General features: G+C 39.8%; 1 protein-coding gene across 1 annotated transcript in view; it reads right to left on the reverse strand.

Annotated features, from left to right (window-relative positions):
* VPS13C (vacuolar protein sorting 13 homolog C) overlaps positions 1 to 322 on the reverse strand; it is a gene marked incomplete at both ends in the record, with an annotated part of 92249 nt that extends 91927 nt beyond the window's left edge. Inside the window, one exon of the mRNA XM_082005262.1 lies at positions 223 to 322. Coding sequence (XP_081861388.1) covers positions 223 to 322 — 100 coding nt within the window. The remainder of the gene's footprint in view (positions 1 to 222) is intronic.
* Positions 323 to 20646: the final 20324 nt, after the last annotated feature.

The raw sequence follows: 20646 nt of genomic DNA on the forward strand, positions 1-20646 counted from the left end.
GAGGGCCGCCGCTCCGCAGCTCGCCCTCTCCTCACAGCGGGCCGCAAACCCGCAGAACGACCGCCCCTCAGAGGGGACGGCGGTCCCACAGCCCGCCAACGCCTCGCGGGGGACCGCAGCCAACGAAGACCCGCTCCCCGCCGCGGCGCCAGGAAGCGCCCGCCCCCCCCCGTGACAGCGGCGGCCCCGCAGCGATCGGGCGGGAGGAAAGGGGCTCCTTACCCCCCCATATGCCCAGCTTGAGCTGAGACTTGTTCAGGTTCTCCACATAGTCGCCCAGGAAGCGGTTCAGCAGGTCCGCCACCACCGACTCCAGCACCATGGCGGAGGCGGGCCGCTCAGCACGCCAGCCGCGTCCCACCGACAGGGCAGGGGAGGGAAGAGGAGAGGAGGGGGTGGCGGGGCGCGGCGTAAACCAGCGCGGGCGCGTGCCCGGCGGTCAGGTGACGGGGCGGGGAGCGGCCCAGCGCCTGACGGGTTAGCGGGGCCGCGCGCCTCCTCGCGCCGGGCCCGCGCAGGGGGCGAGGGTCTCGCGCCGCGGAAGGGCTCAGAGCGGTTGCGCGGCAGCCCCCGGGCACGGGGTGCCCCGTGGGTGCGTTTCGCGAGGAAAGAGCCGGGGTCCCCGGGCTGGCAGAGCCGGCGGCGCCTCAGAGCGGGCGGCGGCAGCAAACGGCGCGTGGCGGTGGCGGCGGAGGGAGCGGCCGGCGCTGCGGAGGGTGGCGCCCCCGCGCGGCGGAGGGTGGCGGCGCGGCGCCCCCGCCGGCGCGCGGCTGCAGCCCGAGATCCCCCTGCTCCGCGGGGGAGCAGCGCCCGCCGCGAGCTAGGCGCAGCCTTCCCGCCTCTCAGCGGCGCCGCCCGCGCGCCACCTCACCGCCCCGGGAGAGGCATCGGCTTGACCCCGCTGGCGGGGCGGGGCGTGGAAGGCGCCCGGCCTGGTACCGCTCCGGCTCCCCTCAGGCGATTCCCGCCGAAAGCTGTGTTTACACCTGAGGTACAGCCTAATAACTCTTACTACGCAACTTGCAGGCGCTCAGCGGCAGTGCGATCGTTCCTACTGGGCTCTTTAGGATGTATGCGCCTGCTGAGTGCAGCCTGTAGCGCCCGGCTCAGCTGGGGTAAGACGGCACCTGGCTTGTGCTTACGCTTCCTAAGAAAACTACCACGGCGGTGAACCTGGGCATCCGGGTGGCATGAAGACTCGGAGGCGAGGCAAGAAGCATAAGAATGCCGATCGTAACACCCGGATTTTTTGCGAGTTCATAGCCCTGCAGAGAAAGCCAGTAAGAGCATGCTACTCTGTGTGGTGAACCTGCAGGTAGCGATGTCAACACTGGAATAAGTAAATCTCAGGGGGACCAGTCTCAAACCGGTTGTCCAAAGTCATTCTGAACTGAAAGGAGCTCCATTATTCACGGAAGAACAGCACTTAGAAGCTCAGAATGACACATTCAATCTAAAAATGTGTTCCAGAGAAAGGAAACTAGTATTAGCAATAGGATTCAACCTCAAAAATATATGAAAGTACATCAAGACCACATGAACATGATCAGACTGTTAACAGGGTGAGACGAGTACAGCTCTAAACAGCAGACAAATATATTGTGGAGCTTGGTGCAAGACGATGTTACAAAATCACAAGCAGTTTAAGGGAAAGATGTAAGTAAGCGGATAAAGGAAAGGTCCATCAGCGACTGTTACCCTTCTCGTTCTGTTACAGTCTGTGTTTCAGGCTTGCAAGCTCCCTCTTGCTGTAGTTGAGGTAAATCCAAACAGCTCTGCTTGGATCTCTTTTGACTTAATTTGCACAGTGGACACATACATGAGATCACCCTCATCCAAATAATGACGTGTCAAAGGCATTTTCAGTTTGTTAAATACACGCTAAACCATAGAGTCCAGTCCAGAGCATGCAAGCAGAACAAGAAAATTCATTATTTAGCAACTTTTTTCACATTGTAAGAGACAAATGCCACACCTGTACCCCATTACTATACATATATATGCCTACATTTCCTGCAAGCATTTTTAACATCAAAGATTCAACAGGCAAGTCAGACTCTTATGCCACAAAGACCAAAGTTCAGGCCTGCAGTGGCTGTTAAACACAATGGTCCAGTTGCAGGTTTGACTGGGGAAGTCGTATTATTGAATGCTGGAGAAGCACGGAAATGCTAGGGAGGTTTGTCAGTGGGAAGTCTCTCCTTGCGCTCTACCCTAAGCAGCCACTAGCAATGGCTACGGTGTGGCAACGCACATGAGAAGCCTTTTTGCTCCCAGGTACTATGGCAGTTTTTGTACAAGCACTGTCAGATGCTTTATTTATTGACAGTTGCAGTATTGCTCAAAATCCTCTGAGTGTGATGCATTCTAGCCCTTTTGCAAAACTGATGAATGCCTGAATGCAGATAGATTGGTTTTATGTTGAGTTACTAGTGCCGTTTTTGTTCTGTATGAGAACTGTGGCAACCCAGAGGTGATTTCAAGGACCATAAGCCTGTCTCTGTACCTTTAGACTAAACACATTATGATTCTGACATGATTACTTTAACAGATGAGATTACACAACAGGTTTTTTATTCATGGATGGCATTAAATAATCTGAAATTATGGAAGAATGAGGCATGCTTTAAATGATTTTAAATAAACCTATATAAAAAAACAGCATTGACGAGAGCCTCTCTAATAAGTCCTCAAGTGAGGGAGGGAAGGGGTAGAAGGGAATTGTAAATGCCAGGTACCAACCCACGCAACTTCTCTGTGACTGCAGAATTCAGCTTTCCAAGGAGTAATGCCAAGCTTTTTCCTAGAAGACAGGAGTTATTGTTGGTTGCCAATTGAGCGCGCTTTTGCCCCAGTAAATGGGAACAATGTAATAAGAAAAGACCAGTTATTATGAAAAGTTTTTATGGTTTTAAGTCAGAGCTGAAAACCAAAATCATCAACCCAAAACTCTTTATTTCTGATCTCACGCTAAGAACTGCCACAAAGACCACTGCAATTGTGTGTATCCCCACAGCTGAGGTCTCTACATACCTAACTGTATCCTATGTGTAGTGGAGCTAGTGACTTAGCAGTAATGTTTGTCACAGATACAAACTTACATAGGAAGGTTTGTTTCTTTCCACTACAAGAAGAGGTTGCACTGACTCCTAGAGTAAAGCAACTCTCTTACAGAAGTTTTTCCTGCAATATCTGAGCAACATAGCGTTAATTTTATTGAACAAGTGCTTTCATGCCATTTTTTCGTGTTTTCCAAAGTCAAATTCATTCCTGACAATTTTTTTAACCTTAAGTAACGTGTTAATACAACTTATCTTCCGCAATGCCATAAAAGTTCTTTGCCACTTGATTTCCGCGTATTCTAGAGTTTGAAGTAGAGGAGAGAGTTTTAGTAAAAAATCACTGAGTTATCATTTTATGAACTATTTAGCTTCATGCAGGAAGACAAATTGCTAATTAGGTAAACTATCAAAACTATAGAAAATGGCAAATTGTATTTCATTTATTTGTTTACTTCTTTTGTGCAGCATTGGCTGTTCAAAGCCATTTGTATCATAGTGGAGCAGCAATGCAAGAAAATATCACAGGGAATTGTGAGTAGAGATCTTGCTGCCATTCTCTTAGGTAACAAACTTTCATTTGTGATTTTTTTAAATGACGTTTTAAAAGACTTTAGCTTATAATGCCTTTGTATATACAAACCACAGCTGAATAACTAAGGTTTGAGCAAAAGTACTGGCTAATCAGTGGCAGCTCATGCTCTTAGTGTATGTAAATATAAGAACAATCATGCAAACCAGTTGTATTAAACGTTCTCTGTAACAATTATACAATATAGCGAGGATGATATATCCATTTTTTACTTCGCTTTTTATAACGGTCATAATGATTTCTGCACAGCAAAAAACAAAGAGAAGTTAATCATCACAACTATAAAGGGTGTTGAAAAACATACGAAAACAGCTTGTAGTGGTTAAATAATTTCCTAACTGACTAAAGTGTTTTCCTAAAGAACTTGAAGAACTCCATGAATTTTTAAAATCATCTTGTTATAGCATGTATTAGACTAACTGAAATTTCTACTGCTCTTTACAAACATGCTTTCCTAACAAACAAATATATATGACCTAGTGGATCAAAAACTTGCTCCTGAAGTAATGTGATTTCACCTGGAAACGAACCCCAGCAAGCCACGTGTGTGTCATACATCCTGTTTCTGTAAAACCTACATAGATTTTGAAAAATAAAAGGAAAAGGAACAGGATTAAGAATGGAAAAACTGTGAAGGCAGCAGTTTTAACAGACATTTTATCAACTATGTGTGGTTACTTTTAGTATTGAGATACTGCTTGAAAATAAAGATACATATCTTTGCACTTTTATTACCAAACAATCCTTTGGTAGTCTTCCTGAGCCTCCCTTGCAGTTAGGATGCCACTTAAAACGGCATTAACGCAGCTCCTGTCTGTTGGTAGGTACCGTTCCTTGTGTGTTCTCAATGAAAAAGGTAAACAGTCCAAAATGGGCGGGGAAACAACCCCCCCCAAAATCCTCATACACAGTTACATGATGTATGAGTTCTGTGTCTAGAAGAACAGATAAAGGACAAACAAATTTTGGTATTTGTTTGCCATTCATTGAATACGCAGATAATGTTCACTCGTCTCAGAGAAAAACCCATGCATTCTGCTCATTTTTTCTAAATACCAACATTGAATAGGCATGACTGGTTTGATAAATATGAATGGAACTGGTAGTTTCACTCAACTGAAAGTCATCCAGAACAACATGTTCTAGTTGATGTATAGAGGCTCTTTGTGTATTATTGTAGCACTTCATTAAATAAGAGGATTTGATGATTCCATCACTGCATAATAATTTACTAAAAGGAAAACATAAATACAGCACTGTAACACTTAACTTTGTGTGTTTGCTATTTATGTGGCAAGATTTGCTCAAACCTCCTAGGGAAGCCTTTACAAAAAATTAAGCCTAAAAAAACCAGGAAATCTGCATTGAAAGTATTAGTTAAAGCTTCAGTATTATTAATAGAAAGACACTTTGCAACAACAAATACTTGTTTAGTGTTGCTTGTTACACAATCTTGCATGCATAAATAAATAATAGTCACAGCAATTCTAATGCTAATCTGAGGTGGGTACATGGATTGATAGCTCAATAACCAAGCTTTCTTCTCGATTTTACTGTGTTAATATTACAAAATCTCCATCTCCTACCATCTGACTGTTGGCAAGTGAACAGATGGTAAATTTTATCCACTATACCTCACTAAACAGAGTGTGTGCCTATTAGCAGTTGGGAAATCAGCCAGCTAATGTGGCATCAACTCTCACCACAAAGCCTACAGAGATGAGAGGACTTTGTGATGAGTTAGGTTGCCAAGAGCCGTGTTTGGACACGTTTTGAAAATCTCCAAAACTGGTTATGCCACAGCCTCTCTGAGCAACCTGTTCCTTACCCCCTATGATTATGAGGGGTGTTTTATTCCTCTCAGATATTGAGAATTTCCCTTGCTGCAATTTTTGATTGTTACAGTCTCAGAAGTAACTATATATGTAAGGCACATAGTTTTGGACTTAACAGGTGGAAGAGATCAGTTTTGATAATTTTGCCATATTGCCTTTTCTAAAGAAAAGTTCAGTATTCTGCAGAAATAGTATTTGATATTGTTTTAACTTTTATCTACGTTTTTATTTAGATTTTTTATAGTAACTTAATTTTTCACTGTTTTTAAGCCTGTTTCTAAGTAGTGCACAGGAGATTTCATGAATGCTGAATGCATTTACAAAAAATAAGGAAAAACAAAAGGTATCACAACAATTATGTCAAATACTAAAATAAACACACAAATTACATTACAAGAACTAGAACAGCAGAATAGTTAGAATAACTGCTGATTATTAAGACCATTCTTAGAAATTTTTGCAACACATGTCAATTATATTAGCAATAAGTAAAATCAACAGGTTAGGATATAGTAAGCTGTCTGAAGAAGATGCCAACACATAGCAATCTGCTTTCCCTTTTCCCCTGTGACAGCTGCAGACTCTCAGTTCTCAGCGGAGAGCCTTGAAGAACTCACATCTGCAAAAAGCTATCATACTGTTTCAGGGTGTGTGCTCTCTCTGTGTGATGGAACAGAAGAATATAAAGGACTTCCGAGGCACAAGAACTAAGTGATATGCAAATGGAAGCGTGCCAGAATATGAAACCAGTGCTTCTGGTTCAAACTTCAGGTACTAACACCAAGGCACAGCCATTTTACAAAGGGACAAAGTTGATCTTCATAAAAATAAATCCAATCATCTGCAGAAACCCCAGTTTTGTTTCTCAGGATAATTTTAAGCCAGATATATTTTCTAAATTCTAACACAATAGTTTTATTTTCACTCTATTAAAAATGTCACATCTGTTTCTAAATAAATAAATGTGCACCCTTTCCCATTATCCTCCAGGACAAACCTTGAATAAAATTATTCTCATTGGCTACTGTGAATAACTTTTCAGAGAAATCTGGATAAAAAATGGCATTTCCACTGACTGTTCTTTATTAAAAGCCTAGACCCGCAGATTTTTATAGCATTCATGTGATGATTACAAAAAACAAGCACAGCATAGTGTTGGTAATATACCACATGGTAAGAAATAATGCTGTATCCACAAATGAGGATAGCTCCATAGACAATCTGGCTATGACATATCCCCTGGCTCAGGATTTCAAGGGGGTTTGAAGAGTCATTTCCTTTATCTACTGCACCTTATCTGCATCTAAGAGATTTATTAATTGGAATCTGCATTTCTGCCTGAAATTTCTGAGCCAGGAGGCTTAGTCTATCTGATCGGTATTGATCACATGCATGTCATACCAATTGAGATTTGAAATATAAATTATGTTGCTATCTTTTATCCTGAGCCAGGGGATTTTCAAAAAACAGCTAAGTTCTGTCATAAGAAGAATCTAACTTAATTTTTCATGACGGCTTTATTTGATGGTATTTCTGAGATTCATGGCTTTTTTCTTCAGTGATGTGCTGTGAAGATGAAAAAGCCACTAGCTATGTAAGAAATTGGTTGAAGTAAAAATGTAATTGTTTTAATGAATGTGTTGCCTTTGAGTGGGGAAAGGAAGCAATAATAGTCTAGCCTGGACCAAACACATTTGCTCTTAAATTATAACTGTAATTTCATTCACTTGATAGGAACTTGAACTTATTCATCATGAAAGCACATGTGAATATCTATTAATCCAAAGCCAAGCCCTCTGACCTGCTAAAAATGTCAGTCACTTGCACATTCACTTGGACTTTGGAACAGTCCTCCAGCAAAACCCACTAAGTCATAAATGATAGAATTGTTCGAGATGATAAATTTTCTGAATGGCTTTTCTGGAAAAGTACTGACTGTACTGAAGAAATTAGATGCTGAAAGGCAGCACAATCATTTATTATCAGCCAAAGTTTTATTTGGAAATAGTTAAGAACAGTAGAATGTTGCACAATTACTGTTTACTAACAGAGTTAATGAATTCTCAGATGTGGAGGTCAGTCTTTAAACAATACAGTAAAGAAAAATTCCGAATGTCCCACTTATTATGAACTCAAAAAAAAATCAAAAGTAAGAGTTTCTTTCTTCTCACAGAAGTCACCTTTACTCCAGACATTGCTGAATGACACAGTGTTGCTTTTAGTTAAAAAAAAAAATCTAAGGAACAGGAAATAGAAAAGATTTACTGTCACCTCCTTTTTACAGTATCTATTTATAAGATGCTCTACAATTTTCAAAATCTTAGTGGAGGCTGAAAACATTAATATAGGTTACCTTATTTGCTGATGCATTACACCAACCGCATTCAGCCAGGAGGTCACCTAGCAAAGCCACCATTTAAGTCACAGGAAAAACTCTGAAAAAAAAAGATCTCTGAATAAAGATGGGCTAACTGCTTCCAAAATAAATCTTAAACAGCAGGTATTATTCCAAAGAGCGATTGTCTTCAGACATTTCTTCTTGGCAAAATTTATCTCTCATGGCAATGCATGTACATTACACAACAAAACAAACACCATGCGTGATTCTTTTGTCTCTTCTGTAAGTTTAAAACTGTATTAACTCTGTTAGAATCAATATAGATACAATATACAAAGTCAACATATGTTAAGAATTATTCCCATTTTGTGTATCACAGTATTCTTCTCAGCAATTGCTGGCTCGGACCTCTTGATGTTTACCGAAAACACAGTATGTAACTTACATTCATTTCACATTACCCCCAAAAAAACAAACAGCAAACCAAAACCCTTTCTTGTATGTTCCTGAATTGTCACTGGCAGCTGAGCTTTGCACCATTTGCAAGACTTCAGAAAAGACTTTCAGAACACATAAAAGTGTCTATAATATAATGTCTGAAGGGCTAATGAGAAATACCGTTCATACGAAGGTATCCAGATGACATGTACTCAATAGTTGTCATAGCAGTATTATCAGAGGTAATGCAAGTACACTTGGGAAATACCTAAAAAAACAATTAAAGGGATCTCAGTTTTCCATAAACAGTATCACAGTCTGAAATGATTGCCTTGTGGGGCTCTGTTCCTTCCACTGAAAGCCCCATGTTCATCTTCTAACATTTACTTTCTGTGCATATTTCATCATCTGTAATGTCTGAAAATGTCAAATTTTGGAAATTCTGACCTTTTCATGTTTTGTTGCACAGTATGAATTACATTTATCACGCCAAAATCTATGTGCAGTATACAGTTAACATGAGTAACAGGCATCCAGGTCAAAGCACTTGCTATTAACTTAACCTAAAAATGAGTAGTCCTACCACAAGGCCCTGACCATTTGCATAGATATATCAATACTGTTTTATAAAGTCCAAGAGAAAAAAAACCCGACCTTTAATAAAACCTACGGCAAGTGGCAAGCCCTGGCTTAGAACTATCAGACATGGTCAATTATTGGAAACAAGGCTAAGGTAGGACTTGCAGCACATTCCTGTGGCAGGCAATGCGGTTCTGCAGAGAAGCAATAGAGGCTGTGCACTATCAGGAAAATACGTTCTTACCTTCTTATTTTCTGGAGGCCTGCAGCAGACTTTGAGAGCTGTCCATTATTGCAACACAAAATAAGACTCTCACAGTAAGACTACTTGGATGCTTGCCTCAGTGTTCCTTCCAAATGGTGTAAGTTGGAAATGGCTCTCCTTCCAGAAGCAAACTCCAAAAGAGCTAGAATTAGGCACTATCTAAAAAAAAAAAATTAATTTGCAACAGAAATTAATTGAATTCTTTACATTTTTCATTTCATTCTAAAAGGTTTTTTAAAAATCAGCATGTCAATCAACAGAAATTAAATGATTGCTACAATTTTTTGATAGCAACGATCAAATTAGTGTCACCAGAAAAACTTACAGATGTTCCTCTACATCCCAAGAGAAACCTGTCAAGTGCCCCTCACCATTCCACTTCAGCCATTCAATGGAAACTTAGAATCACAGAATGATTATAGATTGGAAAGGATCTCTGGAAACATCTAGTCTTACTTCCTGCTCAGTGCAGGACTAACTTCAAAGTGAAATAAGGTTTCTTCAGGCCTTGTTGAGTTCAGTTTCAAAAATCTTCAAGGTCGGAGATTGCACAGTGCCTCTGATCTACCTGTTCCAGTGCTTGACCACTCTCACTGTAGAAGTTCTCCTTATGTCCACTTGAAACTTCATTTCATTCCATCCATAATTAATTTCACTAGTTAAATATTATTTGGGTTTAGATTTTATTTCTTTACTATCTTGTTCAAATTCACTAACTTTAAAAATCAGATGTGGAGATGTGTCTCCGTTTTGCAATGGTGGACTCCACTTCCTTCCACATCATTAGTCACCACTTGTAATTAGGTATGGTTCCCTCTGTCCCAGGCTGCAAGGACCCACCTTTCCCTGGGGAGGCTTTTATCTCTGTACCATAGGAGTGTGCTGACGTGATGCCTGTACAGTCTTAGCAAGGTGTCAGGTCTGGTGAATTTGCTAAAGGAAGGTTTTTCCTGCAGGAATAGACCTGGAAAAGAGCAATGATATATAAGTAGTTAACATTATAGTTACCATAAGGAAAGAACAGGTATTAAGCATTTAGGGCAATAGCAAAAAGTCAGCTGTGATAATACTGGTTGATAGTCAGACTGCTAGATTGTTAAAGAGATTACTGGAGGATCTTGCTTCTTCCACAATTTTTCAATGTGGATTCAGCAATGCTATTTTTAATACAATACATTGATTGTATCCATATGTATAACAATGCAGGTAACTTCTTTAATCCTATTTATTATGTTAACTAATCAGGTAGAAATTGTGGCTCAGATAACTGTTTGTTGAAAGTTCCTCAAAAACTTCAAAAATGTAGTCCATGATGTTCATGAAAATGTACTGAGCTTAGCCATTATGACACTGTTTACTGGAAAGCTTGTCTGTTCTTGGAGACAGAGGGGATATCATGAAGACTCTGCATTTGATATTTCTCATTGTATAAAGGGGCACAATTTCACAAAAGTGTCTTCAAAAGTCCGCAAGAAGAAGTCAACCAAAAAAAACCCCAAAAAACAGTGCTAGTTACACAACACAATAAATTCTCAGTTAGGTCATTCTACATGACCTAAAAGGGGAAGGATATGATGTGATTTCCCATATTTCTATGTGATGATCTAGTTCTAATGACAGGGAAGGAAGGACAGGCAAGCAAGAGGGAAGGGACAGGGTAGGAAAAAAAAAGGGCTACTTACATTCAAGGACTAAGAAGGTTTCCATCTTGGTTGCTTCTGGTGGTTGAACCTTTGACAGTAAAAGCAAGAAAGTTAGAAGCCTGCAGAAAATGCCAACTTCAATATAGATTGTAGCAACTTGTTATGTCATCCATTTCAACAAGTTGAGGCACAGGTGCAACACAGGAGGCATCTTACAATAAATTATAATACTATTAGTACTAATAGTGTATTTTACAGGTTTATTTTTCTGTTTCTTCCATTATTGCAAATCCATGCTTCTTAATGCAGATATGTTCTTTTTCTCCTTTACCCTTAGTAATGAAGTTCATCTGTGGTTCCTCTTGCACACAGACTGCATGTTTCAAGGGGTGCAAAATCCATTACTCAAAGCTGCACTTACGCAGACTTCTGCCCAGTGAGTCATGATTTCTCCAGACCCTGCAAGGCAATCCATCACTGCTCTGCAAGGGCATAATCATGCGCAGGTAAGTTGATAGTTTTAGAGATACGTCTTTCCACACATTCTCAGCAAGAGTGCAAAGACAGCCTGAGGGTTTCTGTAATCTCTCATTACAGAAGAACGTGGTCTTTATTTATATTTCCACTTCACTGTTGAAACTAACTATTCATATGAGAACAAACCTTTGAGTAGTGTTTTTAAAGCTTATCTAATTTCAGAGTTTATCGTATTTAAATATCCATTGTCGATAAATACACTTACCATTCCAACTTTATTGTTTTATATGCATAATCTGGGTATTCATTATACCAGGATTCTCACATAAGAAGTGTGTATGTACATGAATGTAAGTGGCAAGTTATCAGTTACCTCACAAGTAAGACTCTTGAAGGTTAGGTCTTAACATATAACATACTCAAACACTGTACCTGAACTCAAACACATAATATCTGCCCTTAAATTCTTTATTTTTTGTTGTTCTCAACTGACAATGGATACTGAGCAGCTCAAGCCTGATTTTAAGAGCAAAAGATTGCCTCAGCTTTCACTCTTATATTTGGCCTTCCACTCTTCTCTACAACTTGTTACTCTTTGGCTTCTTGTGACATTCAGATACTTAAAGGTGTAGCCAAGAATTGCAATTTTTCTCCCCACCAGCAATGCAACAGTTCTACACTGCCACCACCCAAATAGCAGATGCATATAAATATTGATAGTGCTTTAGTGAAATTTAAACTTCATTTCAATTGAAACTTTAAGTGATAGTTCATAAAATTGTTGTAGATGTCAAGTTTGACACTCAGATCATGCTAAATTCAATGCTGTAATATAACTGTGCCAAATCAGAAAGTGCAACTAAAGTGTCGTGGTTGTTAAGCCATCACCACCTTTCATTTTTCCATAGAACATAAGAGCATCCTTCAGTGAAAGAGCACAGAAGAAAAACTCTGTGTGAAATGGTACAACAGTTTACATTTGCAACAGGGATATGATATATTCTTGTCTTGCAGGTATAAATTTTATCTGGCATGTTCCACATAAAACAAACCAGCTTTACTTTGTCTTTTGCTCCCCAAAAGCTTGTGGAGTTTCCCATATTGCTGCACATGTTGTTAAGACTGCCTTCACCTCTCATCAGACTGTTTGATGACCTCACGCAGGAATCTGTAGCTGCAGTGTGACCAAGCCACGTGCCAGCGCAATGTGACTGAAGCAGAAACACTGTTTCCTTGCCCTGGGGTCAACAAGGGAAATGTTTCACTATACAAGAACCATCGGACATTATGAACTGAACTATAATAGCAAACTCTTCCAAGTGCTGACATCATTTAAAAAGAGGACATGGACTGGAGAAGTGGGCAGCCAGATACGGAGGAGACTGTGGACAATGTAAATACAGGCGAAACTCTAAAGGGAAGCTTCACTTCAGTTTTTAGTAAAGATAGGGTTGTGCAGGAGAATAATGTTAGGGTACCTAAGGCAGCAAGTACAGAGAAGTAGAAATCACAGCTTTTCAGGAGAAGCCCAGACATGAGCTGTTCCTGGTGATCTTCGTGACAGAATATTGAAAGAGCCAGAACAAAAAAATGTAAGTCCTGCAGCAATGATTTTTAATTATGCTGTCAGTTCAAATGTGAATCTCAGAACAACTAGTACCAAAATGCCAGGGTAAAGGTGATATAGGTAGATACAACACCTGTAGAATTGAAAACAGCTCTAAGGAATATCTCACACAGATTATGTCAAATTGCACTCTGTGGTGCCCAAATTACGTGGGTGGCAAGTTCAAGCAGGAGGAGTAGCACCTGCTCTTACCTCTGTCAGTGGAGGTGACACCTGCAACAGCCTGGTGCCTGGCTGGCTAGGCACCTCTGTCTCTGGTTTAACTTCAAATTACACCTCCTATTTAACTCATCTGCTTGGTTTAGTCAGGAATGAAGTCGAGGAGGAACCCCCAAACAGTAGCTAACAGCATTGCTTCTCATAACCCCTCCACATCAAATTAAAATCCAAACTCAGTCCTACCTGGGCATGTTGTTCCCCTCCAGCACTAGAAGCCATGCAGGCCATAGGTTAGAACATTGCCCTGGCCTAGGATACGAGTGGATGGGAGCTAGAGAGGAGCATCTAGGCTGAGAATGCAGTGTAGATATCCAAGGAAATTAAACCTGAGTCCCCGGAGTGGCATAATTTGCAACATAGATTTATCAAAAGTAGATCATGTCATACTACTTACTATCTTTCTTTGACTGGATAACTAGGCTCCACACACCAGAAAAATTTAGTAGGCCTAATTAGGTAAATGTATGCAATGCTTTTGATACAGTACCCAGTGGCAAATCACTATTTTTAAAATATTATTTAAAGTTTGATTATGCTTTCAAAATATTGAAATTGTTTTTAAATCATTGCATTAAAATAGAGAGAACAAGTATGAGTATAAACTGGATAAAGGGGAGAATTTAACAGGTGGTATTCAAAGAGAAATTGTGTAGATGGAAAAAGAATTCATCACATAAATGATAGTTTTTCATACTAACAATGTTCTCATGGATTGCTGTTGATGTCCACTATGCTTAATATTTAATAGTAGGGAGAGATAAAGTTCCAGAACAACCTGGGTATTTATGAAATTTGCAGATAAGCCAAAGCTGGATGGTATGACCAATACCACTAATGGCTACTTTATCATTCAGGAAGGATTAGATGATAATGTAGTCTAGGAAAGATTGATGTCCTATCTGTACAGAGTCTAATTATCCAATATGCTAGCACTAACCTGGGTGCGCATCACTGATCCCAGTGGTTGTTATGAGAAAGAAGAGCATGCCAAACGATGGCATCTCCCTGAGCTCTGCCTCAGTGGTCCCAAGAAGACCATGCACACAACAATCTCTGCTCCCCTTGCCTGGTGTGGTGCAAAGCCAGCTGTCATGTTTCCTCTTTATTATGTGCCTTCAGCATCAAACTACATCGCTCTGTCCAGAGAAAACCCAGGGAAACCATCTCTACTGCTCTGTTCCCTACCTTTGTCCTTCTCAGCAGAGGGGCTCCTTATTTGTTACAGCTCTCCTACAAACTAGTGCCACTTCCTTCTTGTCCTTCATTACGATATGAATAAAAAGCTTTCCATAAAAAGATAGAGAAAGAAACCCCAAAACATCAAGTTCTTTGGTAGCATCCATTTCAAGTTGATGTTTTGTCAGTTCTAGCTGTATTCTGGTCTTCCTGACCACTTAGGTAAAAGGGGCATTGCCCGCACAGCTTCTTGCATCCTGCTTAGGAAGCAGTGAAGGCAACCTGGACTAGACTACATAATTTATTAACTATTTGTACAAAATATTGGGAAACACAAACCCTTCATTTTCAGCATATTCCACAACCCTAAACACCAGAATTCAATAATAAAGCTATTTATAGATTTAGCCTCATTTCATAAGCTTGCCTTTCTCATGAAACCCTCTGAACAGTCAGCATACGTGACTTGGAAAGGCTGAAGCTTGTGGATACGGCTTGTATTTTAATTTGTTGTATGTATTGTAAGCTGTCCCTTATCAGAAGGAGGCAAATGCTATTTAATAATACCTAATAAAAATAATAGCATAGCCACTACCTTTTAGAGCTGATTGGTTTTTTTAGGTGAAAGGTTGTACTTGGCAGAGGAGAAAGAAATTAAGAGACTCTGCTTACTGTGCCTCTACATCTTTATTTTTGACAGAAGCGAACCATATGTACTTTTTTCCTGTTGTTACTATAACAAAGCAGCACTCTGTTAAATATTAACATGTACATGATGTAAGCACTCACATGCTGTGCTGCAGGAGTCTGTGGAAATCAGACTATTTGAATGACAAATCTCTTGGTTTATGCGTTTTATAAATTCAAAGTAGCAATCCTGAACTACAGACACGTATCAAGAGCCCTATTACCTTGCACATTATACCAAATCCTAGTCACAGAAATGGGTTAACTGCATGGGCACAGGGATTCATCTGAATTCACTGCTAGATTGAAAACGTGTCATGTTCAAACATTTCTCTATTTTAATCTCGGTTTAAAAATCATTTAAAATACCAAACTAACTGTTTTTGCTGCAGCTGAAACCTCTAAATGGTAGTCTCCAGTACATCTTGTAGCCTGCCTGCCCATGCTGCCCTTATTCAACTCATTCACCTTTACATAATACCAAGTTCTGTCCTGGTTAAATATGTGTTTTGTCCCAACATTAAACATTTCTCTTTGCAACTCTGAGAAGCAGGCAGTCCTTGTCATTTCATTTTTTTATTGTTATTATCTCTCCTCTAAAATGCACAGGATAAGATCTACACTGGTTTTAAATTAGACACTTATTTGCTTCAAAATCATATTCCCCATTAAACGGGAAGCAATTAGTAAGAACAGAACAGCGAGTCCTCACTTTAAAAACCAAGGACTGACAAACATGGAAGATATCTCCTGATCCTCTGAACTGAAGAAAAATGTCTTTTGCTCTCTCATAGAGAAGCTGGAGTCAGCATGGAGATGCACAGCCTCCAAGCAAAATTCAGCTTGTGAGCTGGCAAACTCCCTGGTGAGACAGTGCTCTCCAATGAGGATCAAGGCAGCTGGCACACCTAAGTAGGGTACAATTGCCCACGTGACATGCATTCTCTGTAGTTTTTCTGTTTTCACTTTATGAGAAGAGATATGATATAAGCACAACAAATATTTGCCACTACAGCAACAGCAGACCAGATTCTGTATTCAGCATTTTAGTATAACAGCACAAGGTAACATGCAAGCCATGACTGTGGTGTTGAAATTGTCTGATCTGCAATGAGATTTCTTCCCTCTAGAGGCTGTGGGGCCTGTGAAACTGATAGTTGCTGTCAGAAAATTCCCAGGGGCAAAATTGGGAGCTTGAGATTTTTATGTGCAAAGTACAGAGTCAGTGAGTATACATAGCTTTGATGAGCTGAATTTTGCTAGCGTCCTACTTCTGAAACTTGTCACCAACATGAAAAGGAACCCACCTTCAGTCTCTAACAGAGTTTAGAAAGATCTTTCCACTATCCTAAACTTCATATGACCACTCTTTGTATACCTCTGCCATTAAAATAGTCAAATCTGAAGATGATGCTACTTCTCCTGAGAACAAGAAAAATATTTTACATCAGTGGAGTCATAACCCTTTCTGTGACACAACGATTTGGCCCATAACCACATCAAATTTTATTTACTTTGAGAATATACAATTTTGAGAAAAGCAGTTTCAAACTGAAACACTTTCCAAGGTAGAGCTCTCCAGAAGTAAAATGTTCCTTGGCACTTGGGTACTTAAGGTACTAGGCACTGAAGCTTCTTGTCACCCAAATCTTTGAACTCTAGCTGGCATTTGTCAACATAGGTATTGTCTGATAGAACTAACATCACCTGATTTCCGATTTCGTTATAACAAGACAATCTGTAGGAACAGACATATTTCTTGCCTAATGCTCTCAGTCAGCTGCTTTTACCACTGAGGTAAAAGTTAGGCAGGAAGGAAAACACTGAGCAGATGGGTATGTTTACTAGGGAGTTAAACCGTGTGCAGAAGCACCACTTACAACATTTCTGGGAATTGGTGTAGTCAGGAAAGGATAAAAGCATATTATAATTAATAATGACATCAGTCAGTTCAATCATGAATGAATTTTTCAGGCTGTGATTAAAAAAATTTTTTTTTCCAAATTTGACCTTTCATAGTTAATGCTATTAAGCTGTATAAAAATATATTTTTCACTTATGAAATATTTTGAAAAAACACTTCTTTTTATTGAATATTTAAGGAGCACTAAGAATATATAACCATACAATGTTAGACTAGGATCTAAAATAGGTCATACTCCAAAATACAACCCATTTATGTACTGTAAAGACAAGAGATGACAACTTAGAAAGATACACTTCCAACATTTTAGAACTTTTTTTTTTTAATGAATGAAAATGAATGTTCAGATTACCTAGAAATTGGAAAACTTCAGTGGACACAGAAGAATTATCTTGAAATATACATTTGGCACATAAGTTATTATATGTTCTCAGATGAAATTTAAAAAAAAGAATGTTTCCAGTTGTATTATTCTCAGTACCTAACCTAAAAAAAGATAGATGGATCCTGAGATTTTCTGAGATTTTCTTCTTTAGCATAGAGTGATGACAATCAGCTCTGAACAGGACTTAAGTTTAACGATTTCCCACTTGAAGAGGACTGGGTCACACAGATTGTGTCCAAAGTGCACAGCTAACTTGACTGTCAGCCAGTGCAGAACATCAGACAGCACTGGTTTGTAGAGAAACTCCATAATTAGCTGAAAAGCAAACCCCAGCTAATTTTCAGGAGGAAGTGTTGAAGCAGAAAACTGCAAAGGGCTTGCTTAGATCTCTGTATTTCCTTAAGACTGGCTAAAAAGGCTTTATCCTCTCTTCCAGGCAATGTCCCTTGTTCAGGGAACCCTGGCACTGGCAATCCCCAGGTTGCTAAAGTCCTCTATCACAGATAGGCCTTTACCAAATGGAAACAACGCCTCTTTCAAACACCCGATGCAAAATTAACAAATATTAATTCTTTTCTTTGTTGGGCACACACTTTGATTACATGCTGTACTAACTTTATGACTTCATAAACTGGTGAACTAAGCCAATATAATCAGTAACACATGACCTAATCTCAACTGTCGTTTTGGTTTGACTATAATATTGTTCATTTTACGTTTACTGTAGTTGAGCCTATGCAATGTGCTTCTGTGATGTTAATATTTACCTTTCTCATTTAAAATAATAAAATAAGAAAAAGCACACAGAACTAGATTATACCTTCATATTTAATAGCCCTTTGGGGGTCTCTCACGTGACACAAGTTAGGACTTTTAAAAACAAAGGCCTTTATTAGAGTAGGTCCCCTTGTCAAGAAAGATGAATTAAAATGTATCCACTAGCGTGATCAGAGGACAGGTGAGCATATCTTACAGAAGAATAGCAGAGCTCAGCTTGTGTAGCCTAGCAAATTGAAGGATGATAGGGATACAGCTTTTCTTCATAGCTGTCACAAACGTGAGAGGGACAAGAGCTAGTGAGGCCAATGCTAGCAGAGATTGACTCTGGCTGAAGATAAGGAACATACTCATCCAGAGAGTAAGGCTCTGGACAACCTTTATAATAGGACAAGACCTAGAAACCTGCAAAAATGGGAGTGCTCAACAACCCAGTTCCAAATTTTTATGGTGTTTCTGAAGAACAGTTTCTCTTTAGCAATGTGTTTTTCCTCTACTGATTGTGTCTGTGTTGTGCACCTGGTAATCTGATTTGCAATTTTTGCAGCCAAAAATTTCCATGGAAATACCAGATAAATTACCATGCTTTTTAATTAATTTGAATTAAAAATAAAGAAGTCTCACTCTGCAACAAAGAAAGTTTAAAAACTGTTTCCTTTCCCAGGAAGCAGATCAGACTTTTACAAAAAAAAAGGGAATATTTCCTGAATGATTCAAGTACATAGCAACATGATGTAATTCATAACATAAGTGCAATTTATGAACGTACCTCTTACCCTGAAGCTTGGCAAGAGCTCTACTTCACCAGAAATTGTTAAGAAATGTGCAACTACTATGAAAAGAACAAGTTCCTTTAAAAAGAGGCAGTGTTTAGACTAGCCAGTGAGTAAGAATTTTAAATTGCATGACTGATATGAAAAGTCTGAAAAGTCAGACTTGAGAGCACAGGCACAGAACAGCCATGAGGCATGACAGAAAATGGGACATGGTAATTCCAAGCAATCTGCTGTCCAGTCTTCCAGTCATCAGCTGAGCACTGAGATCCTGCGTGATCCTGGCAGTTTCATATAGTTCAGTTTATGGACATGTTTCAAAAGTTACTGCCTCTGGAGGCTGTCATTTGAGACTGTCCCTGCAAAGAACGACCCTCATGTAGGACTCTCCTTGACCTTCTCCTCCACTATACAGCCTAAGCCATTTGTAATGGTTTTTGATATAACCATTTATTTCATGAGCCATCTTGTATATACCATTTCCTCAATGAACCCTGTAGACCTTCTGGCAAGTTTTTTACTTTAGATGTATATGGGGGATTTTTATTAGCTCTTATGGCTTCCTTTCTTGGGGAAGTTAATTCTAAAACCAGAGCTTATGCTCTTCTCTGGTTTTGTGATTTGGATTTGATTTTTTTGGAGGATATTTGTTCACTTCAACAAGGCTTCCTTTCCTGTTTTACCATACCGCTTTATTTGTGATTTGATCCTTTTGAAAGCATGTTAGATAGGGGTGCATACATCCAATGCAAACTCTTATCAGAGTTCTTTAAATGCTGTCTGCACACCTTAAATTAAATGTTCTTTTAGCAAGCCTCCTCATTTCTCTGCTGTTACGTATTACTGTAGTAATATGTAAACGAATCTGTTCTTTCCTCCTACAATGTTGATATTTGAGCACATGATGGTCTCTACTGCAAATCACAACTATTCACTCATTGTTATGTGTCTTGCACACTCGTCAGAAGTATGTTAGGACCCACTTCACATGCTGTGGGTCTCTGGCTACTTGAAGAACGAAACAATTACTCTGCCCTGTGTCCCAGCATGGCATTTACTCAGTATGTCCAGGCAGTTTGAGTTTCTCAGTCTCAGATCTGTTACCATTTCATGGTCACCATTCAGATTTTATGATGGATGATATTACCTCAACTCCCCTCACTTCAAGCATAGCATTTCAATTCATTGGATTTCAGTGCTGACATACTTAGCATTAAAAAAACAAAACAAGCCACAAAAAACCCCAAAACAAAACAAAAGGAAGAAAAAGAACCACACACCCCACAAGAACATCAGTTTTTTGCAACATAAAACTAGAGTTTGAAATGCTTGGCATAGACCCTTACGTACTCATCAATACCTAACAGTTTTGTAACATCCTCTGATTGCCTTTCCTTCACTGTGAGCTCAGGTTTGTCCCTAAGTTGCAGTGCTTAACCATGAAAACTTTCTGTTCTCTGCTCTATCAGGAATGCTGGACACGCACTTTCTCGGAAGATACTTATAACTAACTCTTTTGCTAATGCAAACAGAAACTGTCCAGTACCAGGGTTTTTTTTAAGACCCTGATAAATAGGGCTGTCTCAATATTAGACAATTGAGAGAATTAATTTTGGCCATCACTATTGATGCTCCGAAACGGTTTCTGTGCAGTCACACCTAATCAAAGCTATGGACTCTTAGCTCTGTGCCAGCACACCAGTGGCGGGGGGAAGTGCCAGATTTCCCAGACCAACCTGCTCAGGACACAACCATGGAAAAACAGACTTAATTCGCAGTGCCTCCACCATTACCCTCCTCCTTTTGGCTCAGCTTGCCATAATCTCAGGTTCTGCTTTGCACAGCACAGCAG

The sequence above is a fragment of the Phaethon aethereus genome (genome assembly GCF_964289735.1).
Source record: "Phaethon aethereus genome assembly, chromosome: 12".
Taxonomy (NCBI): domain Eukaryota; kingdom Metazoa; phylum Chordata; class Aves; order Phaethontiformes; family Phaethontidae; genus Phaethon; species Phaethon aethereus.